At 42.2% G+C, this 15,214-nt stretch overlaps 2 protein-coding genes and 1 pseudogene across 2 annotated transcripts; 1 reads left to right on the top strand and 2 right to left on the bottom strand.

The window, feature by feature from the left end:
• The first annotated feature begins 2,003 nt into the window (after positions 1–2,003).
• LOC101773358 (trafficking protein particle complex subunit 13) lies at positions 2,004–7,637 on the top strand. Its single transcript, XM_004982662.2, has 12 exons — positions 2,004–2,433; positions 2,530–2,614; positions 3,242–3,372; positions 3,467–3,569; positions 3,711–3,725; positions 4,272–4,417; positions 4,608–4,803; positions 4,967–5,041; positions 5,993–6,109; positions 6,693–6,737; positions 7,150–7,248; positions 7,388–7,637. The coding sequence occupies exons 1-12, from the start codon at positions 2,075–2,077 to the stop codon at positions 7,406–7,408; spliced, it is 1,392 nt and encodes a 463-aa protein (XP_004982719.1). The 5' UTR covers positions 2,004–2,074; the 3' UTR covers positions 7,409–7,637.
• Positions 7,638–8,833: 1,196 nt separating this feature from the next.
• Positions 8,834–11,720, bottom strand: LOC101772673 (microtubule-associated protein RP/EB family member 1C). The gene is made up of 6 exons (XM_004982659.3): positions 11,522–11,720; positions 11,177–11,332; positions 10,051–10,157; positions 9,718–9,949; positions 9,510–9,623; positions 8,834–9,391 (listed from the first exon to the last, which is right to left on the bottom strand). The coding sequence occupies exons 1-6, from the start codon at positions 11,630–11,632 to the stop codon at positions 9,113–9,115; spliced, it is 999 nt and encodes a 332-aa protein (XP_004982716.1). The 5' UTR covers positions 11,633–11,720; the 3' UTR covers positions 8,834–9,112.
• Positions 11,721–14,302: 2,582 nt separating this feature from the next.
• On the bottom strand, positions 14,303–15,001 carry LOC101764070 (annotated as a pseudogene).
• Between the last annotated feature and the right edge of the window lie 213 nt (positions 15,002–15,214).

Raw genomic sequence — 15,214 nt, 5'->3', positions numbered from 1 at the left:
ATTATAGGTCGTTTTTATTTTGCTTTTCTATGTATATAGCATTTGCTATACATCTTGTGACCCTAGACAATCCATAGTTTAGAAGGTCTATGCTTTGGAACGAATGGAGTAGACTGCATCGCCAAACCCCTAATACGAATCTTATATACACATCAAGAATTTGTACATAGCACCAAAATGTGTCTAGTTAGATTGTTTGTATTGAGCCACAGCAAAATTCAATTGCGAACAAAATCTGCCAGGAAAATATGGTCAAATTGTCATGTTCTATCCAAACATATGAATGATTAAAAAGAAAGTCATTGCGTTTCTGGCTTTTTTTAGTTCCTACCAAAATTGATAAATGAAACACAACATAAAGACAACTCAGGTTCCAAAACGAAAGAACAATTCCTAGGAGAAAATGGATGCAATTATTTATAAAAAAATGAAAGAAACACTTGAGTTGAAGGTTTTGAATGGCACGAGACAACATGGATGCAGCACAGTTTGGCAAGATGGCAAGTAAATGACAAATAAGTTCGCTGAGAGTGCTATAGTCTACAGAGGCAATTTGTCCTCGTGTAGTCGTGTTAGCTGACCTTTGTCGAAGGACATCTCGCTTGTAGCATCTGTTCGCACCTTCTCAAGTCGGTTCCAGTGACAGGAATTGTGCAAAGAAATTATTACGAATTTACAAGTGGAAGTGGGGCCAGCAACACTGTGCAACGTCCCTGGAGATTTAACAATTATAGCCGGGATTTATAGATAACTGTTTTGCTGGAGGTATCATATTACTCTTTGGTGCTTTTGTCGTTATTATTCAAAACACCCTTCTACATAAAAAAATTAGAACTGCAGTCTCGGGTGCGTCTCTGCTGCGACAGCCGTGCAGTGGTTGGGGCCTGCTCCGGCTGACCTATGTCACCTGAAACAGTTGATGCGCTTCTCAAAAAAAAAAAACAAGAAGAAGAAGTAACAAAACAGTTCGTCCGTGTTGTACTTTCCAGTGATGAACTGAAGCTTGCAGTTCCACTAATAGTTGTAGCACCAAGCTTGACCTGATTGCAAAACTTATAGATTGTTCATGCCTTAGATGATATTTTTTTCCCCCTGCGTGCTATGTGAGGAAGCTGCTTGTTATGCTGTTTTCTCTCTCTGGTTCTTCATCTGTTTAATTTTTTTTCCTTGACTGCTAGCTTAAAGCTGCAAGCTACTGATTGCTAGCTTAAAGTTGTAAGCTACAGAGATGGAGATGTTCAGGTAAGGTCACGACTCTACGTAGTTTGTAGTGTCAGTTTAACAGGCCTGGTGTGCTTGGAGGCTGGAGATGATCAACTTCACAATCTGATCATTTAACGTTTTATTTTCCAGGGGACATTGGTGCAGATCAGGTTCGGTGTTTCCGTTTCTTCAAAGCAGTGTGCTGGAAGTGTCATAATAAATGAAATCCTCTTCTCCTTAGTGAAATCAGCGTGAAAATTCCAGGAGACCTGGGACGAACTTGTATTATGCTGTCAATTTCTGTAGCTGTTCCATTTCCTGATGCCAGTGCCAGTGTGCCACACATAGTCACATAGAGAACATCATGTAAGATTCCGAGGCGGCAGAGCATTTGGCCTTTGGAAAGGTTTTGACAAAATCAATTTGTTTTGCAATTAATGAGAAGTTGGCATTTTATAACTGAACAAGGGCTCGTAAAATTTATAACGCCATCCAACGAATTATGAGTTCGTCGCATATCTTCAGCTATATATGCTTGATTGCTTGGCCTTGCTGTAGCTGCTACCGGCAGCAATGCAGACCTGACAGTTACCATTGAGAATTCACAATTGAGAAATCACTTGAGGACTTTGAACGCTGGTGCATCGAAATCTAGTCCAGTGGTTTAAAATTCATCGAAATTTAACTTTCTCAGAACGTCTGATTCTGTAATAATAATAATAAGATGCCAAAAATTCATCACGCTCCAGTTTGAAGACGATCGAATCGGAGCCGTCCGTTTTATCAGTACCACTGGGTTCAGCTCGGCTGCCGCGAGCGCGCAGACTCCCGAACCGAAGCCGCGTCCAGATCTCTACCCCCGTCTCCGGCGATGGCGTCGCCCTACGCCGGCGGCGTGCAGTCGCCGTCCCCGGCCGCGGCGGCGGCGGTGCAACAGCAGCAGCAAAACCACTCGCTGGCGTTCCGCGTGATGCGGCTGTCCCGCCCCTCGCTCCAGCCCGACCCGACCGCGCTGCTCCGCTTCGACCCGCGCGACGTCTTCCTCCCGGAGGACGCGCTCACCGGCCCCGACCCGTCCGCCGCCGCCGACTTCCTTCACGGCCTCCTCCACCCGCCGGACTCCACCGCCGCCGTACCTGGGGACTTCACCTTCCGCGACCGCTTCTTCCTCCGCGACCACGCCGACGCCCTCGCGCTGCCGGGGCTCCTCGTTCTCCCCCAGTCCTTCGGGTTCGCTTCCTCCCTCCCGAATCCCGATTCCGGAGTGTTCCGGGCTGCTCCAGGTGCAGCGATCGCTGATTTTGGTGTGCTTGTGTGGGTGTCTAGGGCGATCTATTTGGGCGAGACCTTCTGCAGCTACATCAGCATCAACAACAGCTCAAGCTTCGAGGCCAGGGACGTCGTCATCAAGGTGTTCTATCCAGTGAAACCTATTCTCGTCTTTCGAGTTTAGCAATGCATTTAAACTCTTGGATCGTTTCTGGCAAATTGGATTAAATTGGGTGAAGTTTTGTGGTTGATGATAATGTCAGTACAGGCAGTTAAACTTCCATGTTTCTGCATTTTCTCTAGTGTTAGAAATTCAGAATCTCGAATTTGTGGTACACGGTTACCTTGAGGTTTGCAAGCAGTAACTGGATTCAATAGAGTATTTTGTTTATACATATGAGTTATGATCAAGTCAAACAATCAATCATCTGATGGCTTGATGATAAGATTGGTTACCTAAGATTTGTGCAGTTTCATGCTCTTCCTCTTATGGTCAAGACACCCTTTGCAACATATCTCACCTAGTTTATTCTAAACTATTTTATGTTACTTATGGATGCTTGTAAACTGTAGATGGCTATATGCTTTTTAATGATAACTGGCTTATATATTTGAAGTAAAATCATTTACATTGACATAATCATTGCATTAAGATCTTTACTTCATATCCATGATATTTTTCTTAGTGTACATGACTAAAAAATGTATTATTCACACCTTTTAAATATCCAATACTGGACGAATTTGACTGGTGCTTTACTTACACTAGGCAGAAATACAAACGGAGAGACAGAGAATACTTCTTCTAGATACATCAAAGTCCCCTGTTGAGTCAATTAGATCAGGAGGGCGATATGATTTCATTGTGGAGCATGACGTCAAAGAACTAGGAGCGCATACGTATGTTCCTTTTCCTTTTCATTTTATGTGTCTGTTTTACCTTTGCTAAAAGCAATCCTTGTAGTTGATTTGCTCATTTTGTGATTGAATCCAGGCTTGTATGTACTGCTTTATATAATGATGCTGATGGAGAGCGTAAATATCTTCCCCAGTTCTTTAAGTTCTCTGTCTCAAACCCATTATCTGTCAGGACAAAGGTAACTAGTTTCCAGATTTTATTTCTGTCCAAACTACATTCTGTATAAATCTCAAAATCATAATCTCATGGTTCATAGAACAAGCAGAATGAGATTACAAAGTTCATATCAATAATTTTTCTGCAACTTTTTCCTTTTCAGGTTCGCACCATCAAGGTAGGTTAAGTCTAAACAACAACTGTAAGTCCTTTGATTAATTGTAGATGCTGTCTTTAGAATCTTAATCGATGTAGATTGAAGGTCATTACAGATTGACAATACTTAAAAAATGATTCACAATTAGATGAATAGTTTTTGCATTTTTAGGTTTATGTGCTTTATTGTATCAACTAACAGTTCTGCCTTTTCTTTCCTTAATATTTACCACGGTTTTTCTTCGATGCTTCCTACCAGCACATTCGTTGTGTTTTTGTAGTAATCAATACAGGCTCCTGATCCATCACATTTTTATTCTTATCTTTTCTTTGCTTAAAAATGACTCTTTACATTTTCTTGCCAACTTGAATTTCTTAACAAAGCAGAGGCCTCATTCCAATTTTAGTTTATCCGCATTCTGTTTTAACAAATTATTTTCATAAAGAGGTGGTGCGTATTTCATAGCTAAAACAATAGCTTGTGCTGTTTGTTATTTTCTTCCTCATTGCACACTTGTTAATTCACTATGGCAGCCTTCTGTTTTATATAGTTAGTCTATGTTGACAGGACATTACGTATCTGGAAGCCTGCATAGAGAACCATACAAAATCTAATCTTTACATGGATCAAGTTGATTTTGAGCCTGCCCAACAATGGAAGGCTACAAGATTGGAAGCTGATGAGCATCCCTCAGCAGTGAAGTCTGAAATAGGGTAATTCAAGCGCTATAAAACTAGATTTGTTTTGACAAGACCACACTATGGTTGCGCGAGCATGTTGAGCGGCACATATGTTCTAACCAAGCTATTATTATACTGGCATTTTATCGTTGCAGTTTAATATGTGACTGAAACGGATGCTTGACTAAGCAAAATATCTGATTGGGTTCCATTTTTCATGTAGGGACCTCTGCAAACAACCTATCCTCATCAGAGCTGGGGGAGGAATATACAATTACCTTTATCAGCTCAGATCATCATCTGATGAGGCTGCTCAACCCAAGTCAGAGTTAAGCAGTACACTTGGTAAATTTCAGATAACATGGCGTACAAATCTGGGGGAACCGGGCCGCTTGCAGACTCAAAACATTCATAGCACTGTTAGTGAAGTTCCTGCTTCTGATTTAAAAATCTTATTGCTATGTCTTGGAACTTTACTTATGTTAGTTACAGTGACATTGGGCCTAAGATTATATTTTTTTCGTTCCCTTATTATTGAATTGCTTCCATTGTATATAATTGTTACAACTCTCTTTCTTGCAGCCGACAGCAAGTAAAGATGTTGATCTACGCGCTGTGAAAGTTCCACCTATCATATATGCGGAAAGACCATTTATGGTAAATCTTGGTTCGCATTTCTTTTAAGCATACTAGATTACTGTTGCCTGGAGACTCATCTTAGGGGGCGAAGGCAGAAATTTTTCATAATGCCACCCCTCCCTGGTGTCACCCCTGGTCATTAATGTTGCCCCCCTCTGCCCCTCCCTGGTATCACCCCTGGTCATTAATGCAGTTATTTCCATGCATGATATAGCTAGGCTCTTAGCTTTCTGGCTTCTTGTTATAAACTCAAGTCGACCTGAATCCATTTTCTCATTGTATCTTTCAACTTTCATAATTAATTGCAACTATGCCATAATCTTCCAGAAGGTGAGCTACATAGCAGGATCTCAGGAATTCTGTTCCTGTTTTATTCTGCTCCTTTCAACTCATTCCACTTTTATGTTTCCCACAAGGTTATAAGATGTCTATGTTTTACATTTAACGAGTTCACCTGTTGGTGCCCTAGAGCCAATCCTGTTTTCGTGTTACTCCTATGTATCTGGATGACACTCACAGTAGTATGCTCTTTCCCGGTACCAACAGGCTCGTCATTAAGAGTTTACTAGTATCGTAAAAGTTTAATTGCACAAACTCGAAAGCAGTATTATCAGAAGCTCAGTGGCGGTATTCATTGCTTAGCAAGGTTGTTTTCTATGTACTAGCAACAGTATCTAAAAGCTTGTAACTTGCCTTGGTCTTTAGTCTTTACTGTTGTGTTGTTGAATCAGTTAGGAATTTATCTTGGTTTGATCCGTGTGGCAACCGGCAATAATTACTAGGTCACATTCTGTCTTTGTTAGTTTCAGACTTTCAGCGATATTAGAAGAAACTTGAAATAATCCTCCTTTGCATTTCCATGATTTGTCTACCGCTGTGGAGTTACATGTGATTAGGGCATTAATTTTAGTATGCAATAATGATGGTTTTCACATTTATACTGCTGTTGTCTAATGGACACATCTTCAGGTCAATCTTTGTCTTACAAACCAAACAGACAAAACTGTTGGCCCTTTCGAAGTATTTCTAGCTCCAAGCATGACCGGTGAAGAAAGTGCTGTTCTAGTCAATGGACTACAGAAGTTGGTAAGTTGCTTCGCTTGCATGCTATTTTTTTGTTTATCGTGGAACATGACTAGACTAGGTGATTTTTTACCAGATTTTTTCATCAGAACACATTTTGGTGGGGGCTTTCCAATTTTTAGCAGCTGCTTAAACATTTTACATTTACCCTATGAAATTGAGATCGGCATTCTACTTATTTTGGGCATTTACTTAAACAGTTGCCCCCTTATTATTGGTATGGGTAATAGATTTCTGATTAAAAAAAGAAAAAAAATTGACAGAGAATTTCTTCTTGAAATCTTGCTTTGGGCTAGTGATGTTTTTTTGGCTATGTGAAAAGGTTAGGTGTACGTAGTAGGTGCGAATTGTTAATATTAGCTGGATTCCCCCAACTCTGATGATAACTATTTTACATTATTAAACTTGTTTCCACTCAAGTACTTTAATGAACAGTAGCAAAAGCAAGAAAATAATCATATTGGAATACACTACCAGGCTACCAGCTGATGGCATCTATTCACTTGAGTGGGCCTTTGCCTCTCTATTTTTATAATGAACTAATGCTGGTAGCGTGTTTTCTTATTTCCTGCTTTACCTATCACAGATTTTACCTTTGGTGGAGGCTTTTGAGTCTATCAAATTTGATCTGGTGAGGAAACTATCTGAACTCATAACTTATCTTGTGTACTGAACATATCTTCTGTCTTTTCAAAACTCAATTGTCTGCCAGTTTTTACATTGTATTTCAACAATTCCTGTCTTTGATTGATAGTCTGAAAAACGGTGGCATTTGTTTATTAATTAGGATAGTCAAGGTCTTTAGATAATGAGAAATTAACACTGCTCTCATGTGTCTTGCATATATGCATGCTTGAAGTGAAAGCATACTATCAGAATTAGTAGCTTGTTAATTATCCTTTTATTTTTGCATGTCCTTGTTTGACCATAGAACTCTATAAGTGAGAGATTGTGTTTATGTTTTTCTCTGACCAATAAAAATGGAATCTTCCCCCCCTTTATGGCATTAAAGGTGAAGTGACTGTCTTTGGAATAATATGCAGAGCATGGTAGCCACCCAGCTAGGAGTGCAAAAGATTTCCGGAATTACCATGTACGCAGTGCAGGAAAAGAAGTACTACGAACCTTTGTCTGACATAGAGGTACATAATCACGTTTATTCTGTGAACATTAGCACAATAGCACCTTGCATTGTTAAGCAGCAATCAATCATGTGAGGTCAACCTCCTGTTCTTTCATGAAGTTGCTGAAACCCTTCCAACACATGTTTCTGCCTTGCAGATTTTTGTTGATGCAGAATAGAACGCCGCATAGAGAGATACCTTTCCACCCTTTCCCTTACCATGGGAGGTATACATAGCTTGCATTGAACACGGTGTTGCTGATGTAATTGTGCTTATTAAACAGCGGATGCATCCGGTTGTAATTAATACTTACTGTCAATTTATTTCTATTGGATGCCGTGTGAGAACAGGGTTGGTTTTGTTGGCCCATCAGGATTTTGCTAACATCTTGCATAACATTACATCAATATATACGTCTGCTTAATATGTTGTAGAATGCGCAAACTGTGGCAGATAACTTCTAGTATCGAAGGCAGCCCAACCTTGCAAAAGGGCACACGGCATTACGCCATCGTAGTACAACAGACGAAACCACAAACCAACTCGACACTATCTTCTCATCCACTGCATGAACTCTTAAGTCGTCAAAGGTCCGTCCTTATATAAGCTTATTCACCTCGATGACCTGCAGCAGCGTGCAAAGCAAATAAGAAGAAATAAGATCGCAGCAATGGCAATCAATTACCAGGAGGGAATCCAACCACAATTGGCATGAAAAACAGGTAGCAAACTTTGATGCTAATTGTGTTAAAAGGAAAACTGAGGCTAGACTTAGATGTTTACAGCAACACAAGATGTACATCCCAAGGTGTCTGTACAAAACAAACTTACTGCGCACTTCCTGCAGCCGAAGGGGAAAGAAACGAAGCCGGAGCGCACCTTGTGACCTTGGTGGTATTCAGCTTGTTGTTCTATATTCAGAAAAAAAAATATTCAGCTCGTTGAACACTTCCTGCAGCAGCTTGTAGTTCTGAATCATGTCGTACTCGGTCCTGGCGTCGAAGTTGGCCTTGTGCATCGGCACCGTCTCCAGGTGCGCCGCGTCAATCAGCTCGACGCCGCCTGTGGGATGGTCACCAAACCAACCGCCATTTCAAGTGTGTCACTTAGTTCCTTGACCTTGGAAAGGCGAAGCTGCAGCGTGGTGTTGATTCGGGTCCGGGCGGCCGTTGGATGAGGGGCGGGGCGCTTTCGATGCTTTTAATAGAGTTTATACTTTGCTCGTAGCCGATTTGCTCTTGCTTGTATTCTCCTGATTTCCATGTCGAGTTTGCCGGATTAATGGTTTGTGGTTGTGTAGCTACGAAATGCTGTGTGCGCTGCTTCCCATTTTTTATGCACAGAAACAGAGAAGTGAATCTCTGGGAATTCAAGATGACATGCGCAGCTCAAGAAATTGGAAGGACGTATCGGCCCCTCAGGTACCCACTTTGATGCCTGCACATTGCTTTTGGGGGAGAGGAAGCGTTTATGAAATATCTGCTACTTCGTTCTGCTTAATTGACCAAAAAATGGTGACAAGTGTGGTGTGCCAGAGAGGACACGAGCTTGAAAAGACCTTGAACGGGGCTAACCGCAGAGCACAAACCACGCAGGACCAGCATTGCCAAAGGACACAACAGTTCAATCCGATAGTCATAGAAGCAACTGGTAATACAACCTTAGGTAGATCATAATATATGACTAATTTGTAGTAAGTGGCCACAAATTCTGCGGCGGATAACGAGTAGGGTCAATATACTACCTTGCAAATGGGCACACGACAATGCACCAGACGAATCCACAAACCAATCCAACAGAGATAAGATTCACTGTCTACAAAAGACCAGAGGTCGGTCATAACAGCAATGACGCGTCCGATTTTGTAGCAATGGTAAATGCTTCAACTGAAACTCGTCAGCGGGGATCCACACAGCTGCACGTCTGAGATGTCGGAGAGCCTCTGTCGTGAGCTGGATGCCATCCCAAACTCCTCCAGGTCCGAAATGCTCTTCCGCTTGTTCGCCATCTCTTGCTTCGGCCTCTCCTCGGACATCTCCAGGATGGGGCTCAGCGCCGGAGGCTGTTGCTGGTTCTGCTGCTGGGACACCATCGCCTGAGCTTCAGCCACTACTGCAGGGTCGTCGTCTGATGTGTAGAGTATGTTCTGGATAGCATGGACCTGAGAGCATAAGACAATCACCATCATCGTAACACAGCTCTGAACAATGGATACAACAGCATAACAGTACTTGTTCAGGAGGCTTCCACCAAATGGTAGCCACACTGCAACTACTCACCGGCACATGCTCAACCTCAGGGTTCTGGCACAAGATCTCGATGTCCCGCAGCTTGGAGAAGTAGAAATCTCTCTCCTTCTCCAGGCTATCAACAAGGAGCTTCAGCTCAGTGATCTGCAAACCATGGCATTCGCACAAGTTTTCATTATTTTGCAATTGGAGAAGAAATTAGGAGAAACGTTCACACAGATTGACTACTGCGGATTACCTGTTCATCATAAGCTGGTCCACCTGAGTTGACAGGTGATGGCTTAGCACCACGTTGTGGTGCATTCGGAGCTTGTCCACTTGCACTTGCACGCTTAGCAGCACCATGAGATGAAGCTTGAGCCTTGTGACCGGCAGATGCGGACTTGGCTGGCGTGTGAGAGGGCACTGATGTTCTTCTGTTGGTTTCTTTTCCACCTTTGCTGTTTTCCCTTCTCTCAGACGCATTGTAGCTGTGTAAAATGTAAGCATCCGGACAATTTAGTACAATAAAGCTCACATACAATTGGTGGAAATAATGGAAATACTGAGAACTGACCAGATCAGTGATTACCTGGTCATGAACCCACCGTTGACAGAATCACAATATCTTTTCATCCACTGCATGAACTCCAGATTGTCAAGAGGTCTCCCTTTGGTGAGCTTGTTCACCTCAATGTGCTGCAACAATTTGCAATGGAAATAACAAAGTGTAAGATCCCAGTAGCACCTACTTTGCAAATTATAACTGCCTAACTCATCATTTCAAAAGTTTCAAGCCGTACAAAATAGTATCTAGAATGCAGAGTGTTTGACTCTTGTTGTCATATTCCAACCCCACAAAAACAACACAGCATGGGGAAAATGGAGCACAAAGAGTATGGCAGCATCAATCTGCTTTGAATTAGCAAAGGAAAACAGAAAAATTAAGATCCCTTAATGTGGCTACCAAATTAAGTAATAGCCTAAACAAGAAACGAATCAAAATTGTCCATGAGAAACACCTAGCAAAATATGATATGTAAATTTCTAACTTTTGTTGTTAAAGGATAATATAGCAGAATCTAATATCCATGATGTTTGAACAAACAAATTCTTGTCCAGAAATTAACGCTGCTTCATTAGCAACTCAAACAAGAAAAGCTACTTTGCAAGTTATAACAGCCCAACTCGTGATGTCAAAATTTTCTAGCTATACAAAATAGGATCTAGAATGCAGAGTGTTTGACTCTTGATGCCATATTCCAACCCTATGAAAACAACTCAGCCTGGAAAAAAAAATGGAGCACAAAGAATATGGCAGCATCAATCTGCTTTGAATTAGCAAAGGAAACCAGAAAAACTAAGATCTCTTAATGTGGATACCAAATTAAGTAATAGCGTAAACATGAAACCCACCAAAATCAGCCATGAGAAACACCTAGCAAAATATGAATGTAAATTTCTTACTTCTGTTGTAAAATGATAAGATAGCAGAACCTAATATCCATGATGTTTGAACAAACAAATGCTTCTCCAGAAACTAACGCTACTGCATAACACCGCCCACATGCTACATCACATAACTGGAATCAACTCTCATCAACACTGAACAATCAGAGCACAAACGAGTACAGCATCCTGATTCAATCAATTTCATAAAAAAATTTCTCCCACGCGGGGCGCAGCCGAGAGGGGAGAGAAACCAAGCCGGGACGCACCTTGGTGATCTTTAGCTTATTGAACACGTCCTGCAGGACCTTGTAGTTCTGGATCATCTCGTACTCCGTCTTGGCGTCAAAGTTCACTTTGTGCATCGGCACCGCCCCCGGGTGCGCCGCGTCCATCAGCTGGCACGCAACCGCGCCCGACGCCGCCTGCAGACAAACACCAAAGCAACCACCGGTGTCAGCCTTTCAGGGGCTCGACTCGCACAGAACCCACGCGCCCCAACCCTACGAACGGAGAATCCTCCCCACAGATCCGAGAGAAACCTCCTGCTCCACACCGACGCGAGAACACCCTCACCCGGATCGGGAACAGGAGGAGATGCAGGCGTTGCTTACCTCCTCCACCTTGGAGAGGCCGAGCTGCAGCGTGGTGTTGATCCACGCGAGGATCTCGTTGCGCCCGACGAAGTAGGCGCCGTCCATCATCCCGATGTTGCTCGCCGCCATCGCCGGCCGCCGCTGGCGAGGATCGGGGGATGGGGGATTGGTGGAGCGGGGTCGGGCTGGGCGGAGAAACGCGAGGAGGATGGATTTGAGATTTCGAACTGGGCGGCGCCCGCGGCCCGGGCGGGGATTAAAAACTCTGGAGGAGGCTTCGCGTTGGACGATCCTGCCCTCGGCGCGGGCCAGGCGGGGTCGATCTGGACGGTGGGAGGTGGGCGCGGGGTGCGGATGGACGGCGGGATTCGGTCGACCGTTGGGACGGGCGCGTGGGGGCGGTCTCGTGATTCGCCTTGGGTAGCTGGAGCCAGCGTAAAAGCGTGTGCGTTTTTGGATAAATATTTTTTTGCGGGGTTTTTGGATGAATATTTTGCCGAGCCCTTGCTGGGTTTCCAGTGAATTCCACGTGACATGTGAGCTCCGTCGAATTACTGGTGGTAAATTTCGTAGATTTCGTATCATGTGCTGGAAGAAAATTGCTAAGGACCTCGCTTCTCTACCTAAACGGCAAAAGAAGATGAGACGTTTGGGCTGGCTTGGTTGCTGGCCTCCGTAAAAAATATGGTGTCAAAAATCCACATCACTCAAATACAACTTCAAAAGGCTGTACCAGCCAATGGTGAGTGAATAAGGGCCTTAATTAGTGTGGTCGTCAAACTCATAGTATGGTAGAACGTGGCCGGTAACTAAGCATGTGTTTGGGAGATAATGTAGGATGGGATGTTTTCGTCCTAGTTTTCTGGGATGGGATGATCCCATTTCATATTTGGTTAGAGGGACAGAAGCGTCTCTATTTTTTTGTTTCGAGGGATAAACATGGAATGGGATGATCCCGTTTTCTGTTTGGATCGAGGGACAGAATGGGACAGCTGGTTATGATGACCTCCTGCATAAGCACGGTGACATTACCTCCTACCTCACCACCTACCTCTCATACCTTCCTTCTTTCTAACAATAAATAGCAGCTTACCTTTTGATACAAATACAACTTTCAATTTTTTGTATAATCTATTTCAACTTTTTGTATAATCTAGATATAGTGAGCATTTATGCACGTATATGTAGTTTGCATTTATGCAACCATGAATTTGTTTCATATGCAAAAAGGTTACACAATATATATAGTCCGAATCATATATATAGTTCATTTACCATCAAATGGCATTTATATATACAATAAGCTTGTTTTAGTACAAATACTAAACAGATGGCATCTACCAGACTTCCATTACATCAAATTCATGCCTTACACAATATAGAAAGTTTAAGGCATACAATATGATAGGCCACAGTTAGCAAAATACATATGACAAAAAAGATATGTTACAACTATCAGGTGTAACAAACATGGCTTAGTTAGCAAAAGAGAAAGCTTTACCACTATTACTAGCTGTATGTTCCAAAGCGCCCTACTGTCCAGGGAACCTCTCACTAACAAACATGAACATCCAATGTAACTAGTGCTCAAATGGCAAGCCATAGAAAGCTTTACCAATGAGAGGATTGGCCACCAGATGAGCATAGTACATGGATATCTGAAGATCATTAAAGCCTGAAACTGAAAGGCTATTCACTTTGGCAAAGAGCTCTTCTGGCAGCTCATTGTTTGATTTAGCAACCTGCGTTATAGCCATGGCAAGCTTGTCACCAACTCTGTTGAACGCACCAATCAGCCCATCCTCTGCACTTTCAACAATCTTGGCTCTCTTGTTAGGTCTTGCATTAGATGTTGCCCCTTCCTCCCAAGCATTGCTAGGATCATCTTCTGTACCATTTTGCAGCCCCATCTTCAGTGTCACCATCTTCTATACCAAGAGGAGCACTTGAATCCTTTGCAAACTTACCTATAGCCATATCCTTCCCAAAGATTGTTTCCATCTCAGCATAGTTCTTAAGAGGCTTGTTTAAATACTCGGCATCAGCATTGTGATCCTATAATGCAATAGAAATTAGTAGGAAAAATATGATAAAAATAAGACCACAAAACGATAGAAACTAGATTATGTGGACATGGCCATTGTAGTGCTCCTCATCAATGGTGATGATGTAGTTATCTTCATCGAATCTAGATGCACTCAAGCTCCTGAGTCTTGTTATCTTTGCCCACTTTCTTTGCCATGTCTTCAGATGATTCTTAATCTGCTCACCGTTGAGCATAGTGTTGAATTTTTTATTGACAGCTCTAGCACATGCATTGAAATAGACCTTTTTGAAGGCCTTTCCTATTTTAACATCACTAGCAACCACATTGGCAAGATTTTTCAGCATGAAAGTGGACATTGACGATGTCCAGGCAGCCACACCATTACCTCTCCCAAGTCCCTCAACATGGCCATCCATTGTCTGCCATGCAACAAAAAAACAGCAAGCATTGTATGTCATTTAACTGGATTTCAGCACCAAATACAACAAAGATTGTATGTCATTTAACTGGATTTCAGCACCAAATATACCACACATAATTCATTTGCAACAGCAACAAATAAGTTCTTGCAACTGAAATATAGCAACAATATGTCCATACAACTGAAATGTAGCAACAATATGTCCATACAACTGAAATATAGCAACAATATTTCCATACAACAGAAATATAGCAATAAATAAGTCCATACAACACAAATACACCAAGAAAAATACTTGAGAAACTGAAATACATCAATAAACTAGTGGGTATTAATTAATATTGTTGTTTTGACGGTCTGCCCACATCTGATCAGCAATGCTTTTCCTGAAATTAACCATCACGGTATGCTCACTTGCTTGTCCACTGTATGTTGTAGCATGGTTATAGCTTGGCAAATTATTTTCTTCTATGAAGAACTCATCAATTCCATCTTGTATGATCCAATTGTGAATGATGCAACAAGCAACAACAATGTCTACTTGAGTCGGGAAAGGAAAGAAAGAAGTGGCATCATCGAGAATTTTGAATCTTCTCTTTAGAGACCCAAATGTACGCTCTACTGTGATACGAAGAGATGAGTACCTAAGGTTGAATAGCTCCTTCTCGTTTTGCACAGGATTATTCCCCCACTCATTCAAGTGGTAACGAACACCACGAAAAGGGGGCAAGAATCCTGGTTTTGCTCCATATCCGGTATCAACTAGGTAGAATTTGCCTAAAATGTGATGGAAATTTGATCATATTTCTATTATATCAATGATCATATGGAGAATTTGATATGCTATTAGTGTATTACCTTGTGGCACACGAAGTCCATTATCACGCTCCAAAGCATCTTGTAACACTAGTGCATCATGTGTTGTCCCCTTCCAACCAGACAATACATAGGTGAACCGGAGATCAAAATCTATGGCAGCCATTACATTTTGAGAGGCATATGACTTCCTACCACGAAAGGATCATTCCATATCCTTAGGAACAGAGGCTCTTACATGTGTACCATTGATAGCTCCAATACAATCCTTAAAGTAAGGATCCCATCTGTGGTTCCCTTGTACTTTGGTAGGAGTTTCCAATGACGGTGGCCTAATTAATTCCCTCGTGCTCACCAACAGCACGAAGAACCTTCTTAAAATAACGGCTGATCGTTTCTCCGGATCTATCAAAATTAGTCCCAACTA

The sequence above is a fragment of the Setaria italica genome, chromosome IX (genome assembly GCF_000263155.2).
Source record: "Setaria italica strain Yugu1 chromosome IX, Setaria_italica_v2.0, whole genome shotgun sequence".
NCBI classification, from domain to species: Eukaryota; Viridiplantae; Streptophyta; class Magnoliopsida; order Poales; family Poaceae; genus Setaria; species Setaria italica.
This window is presented reverse-complemented; position numbering and strand designations above follow the sequence as displayed.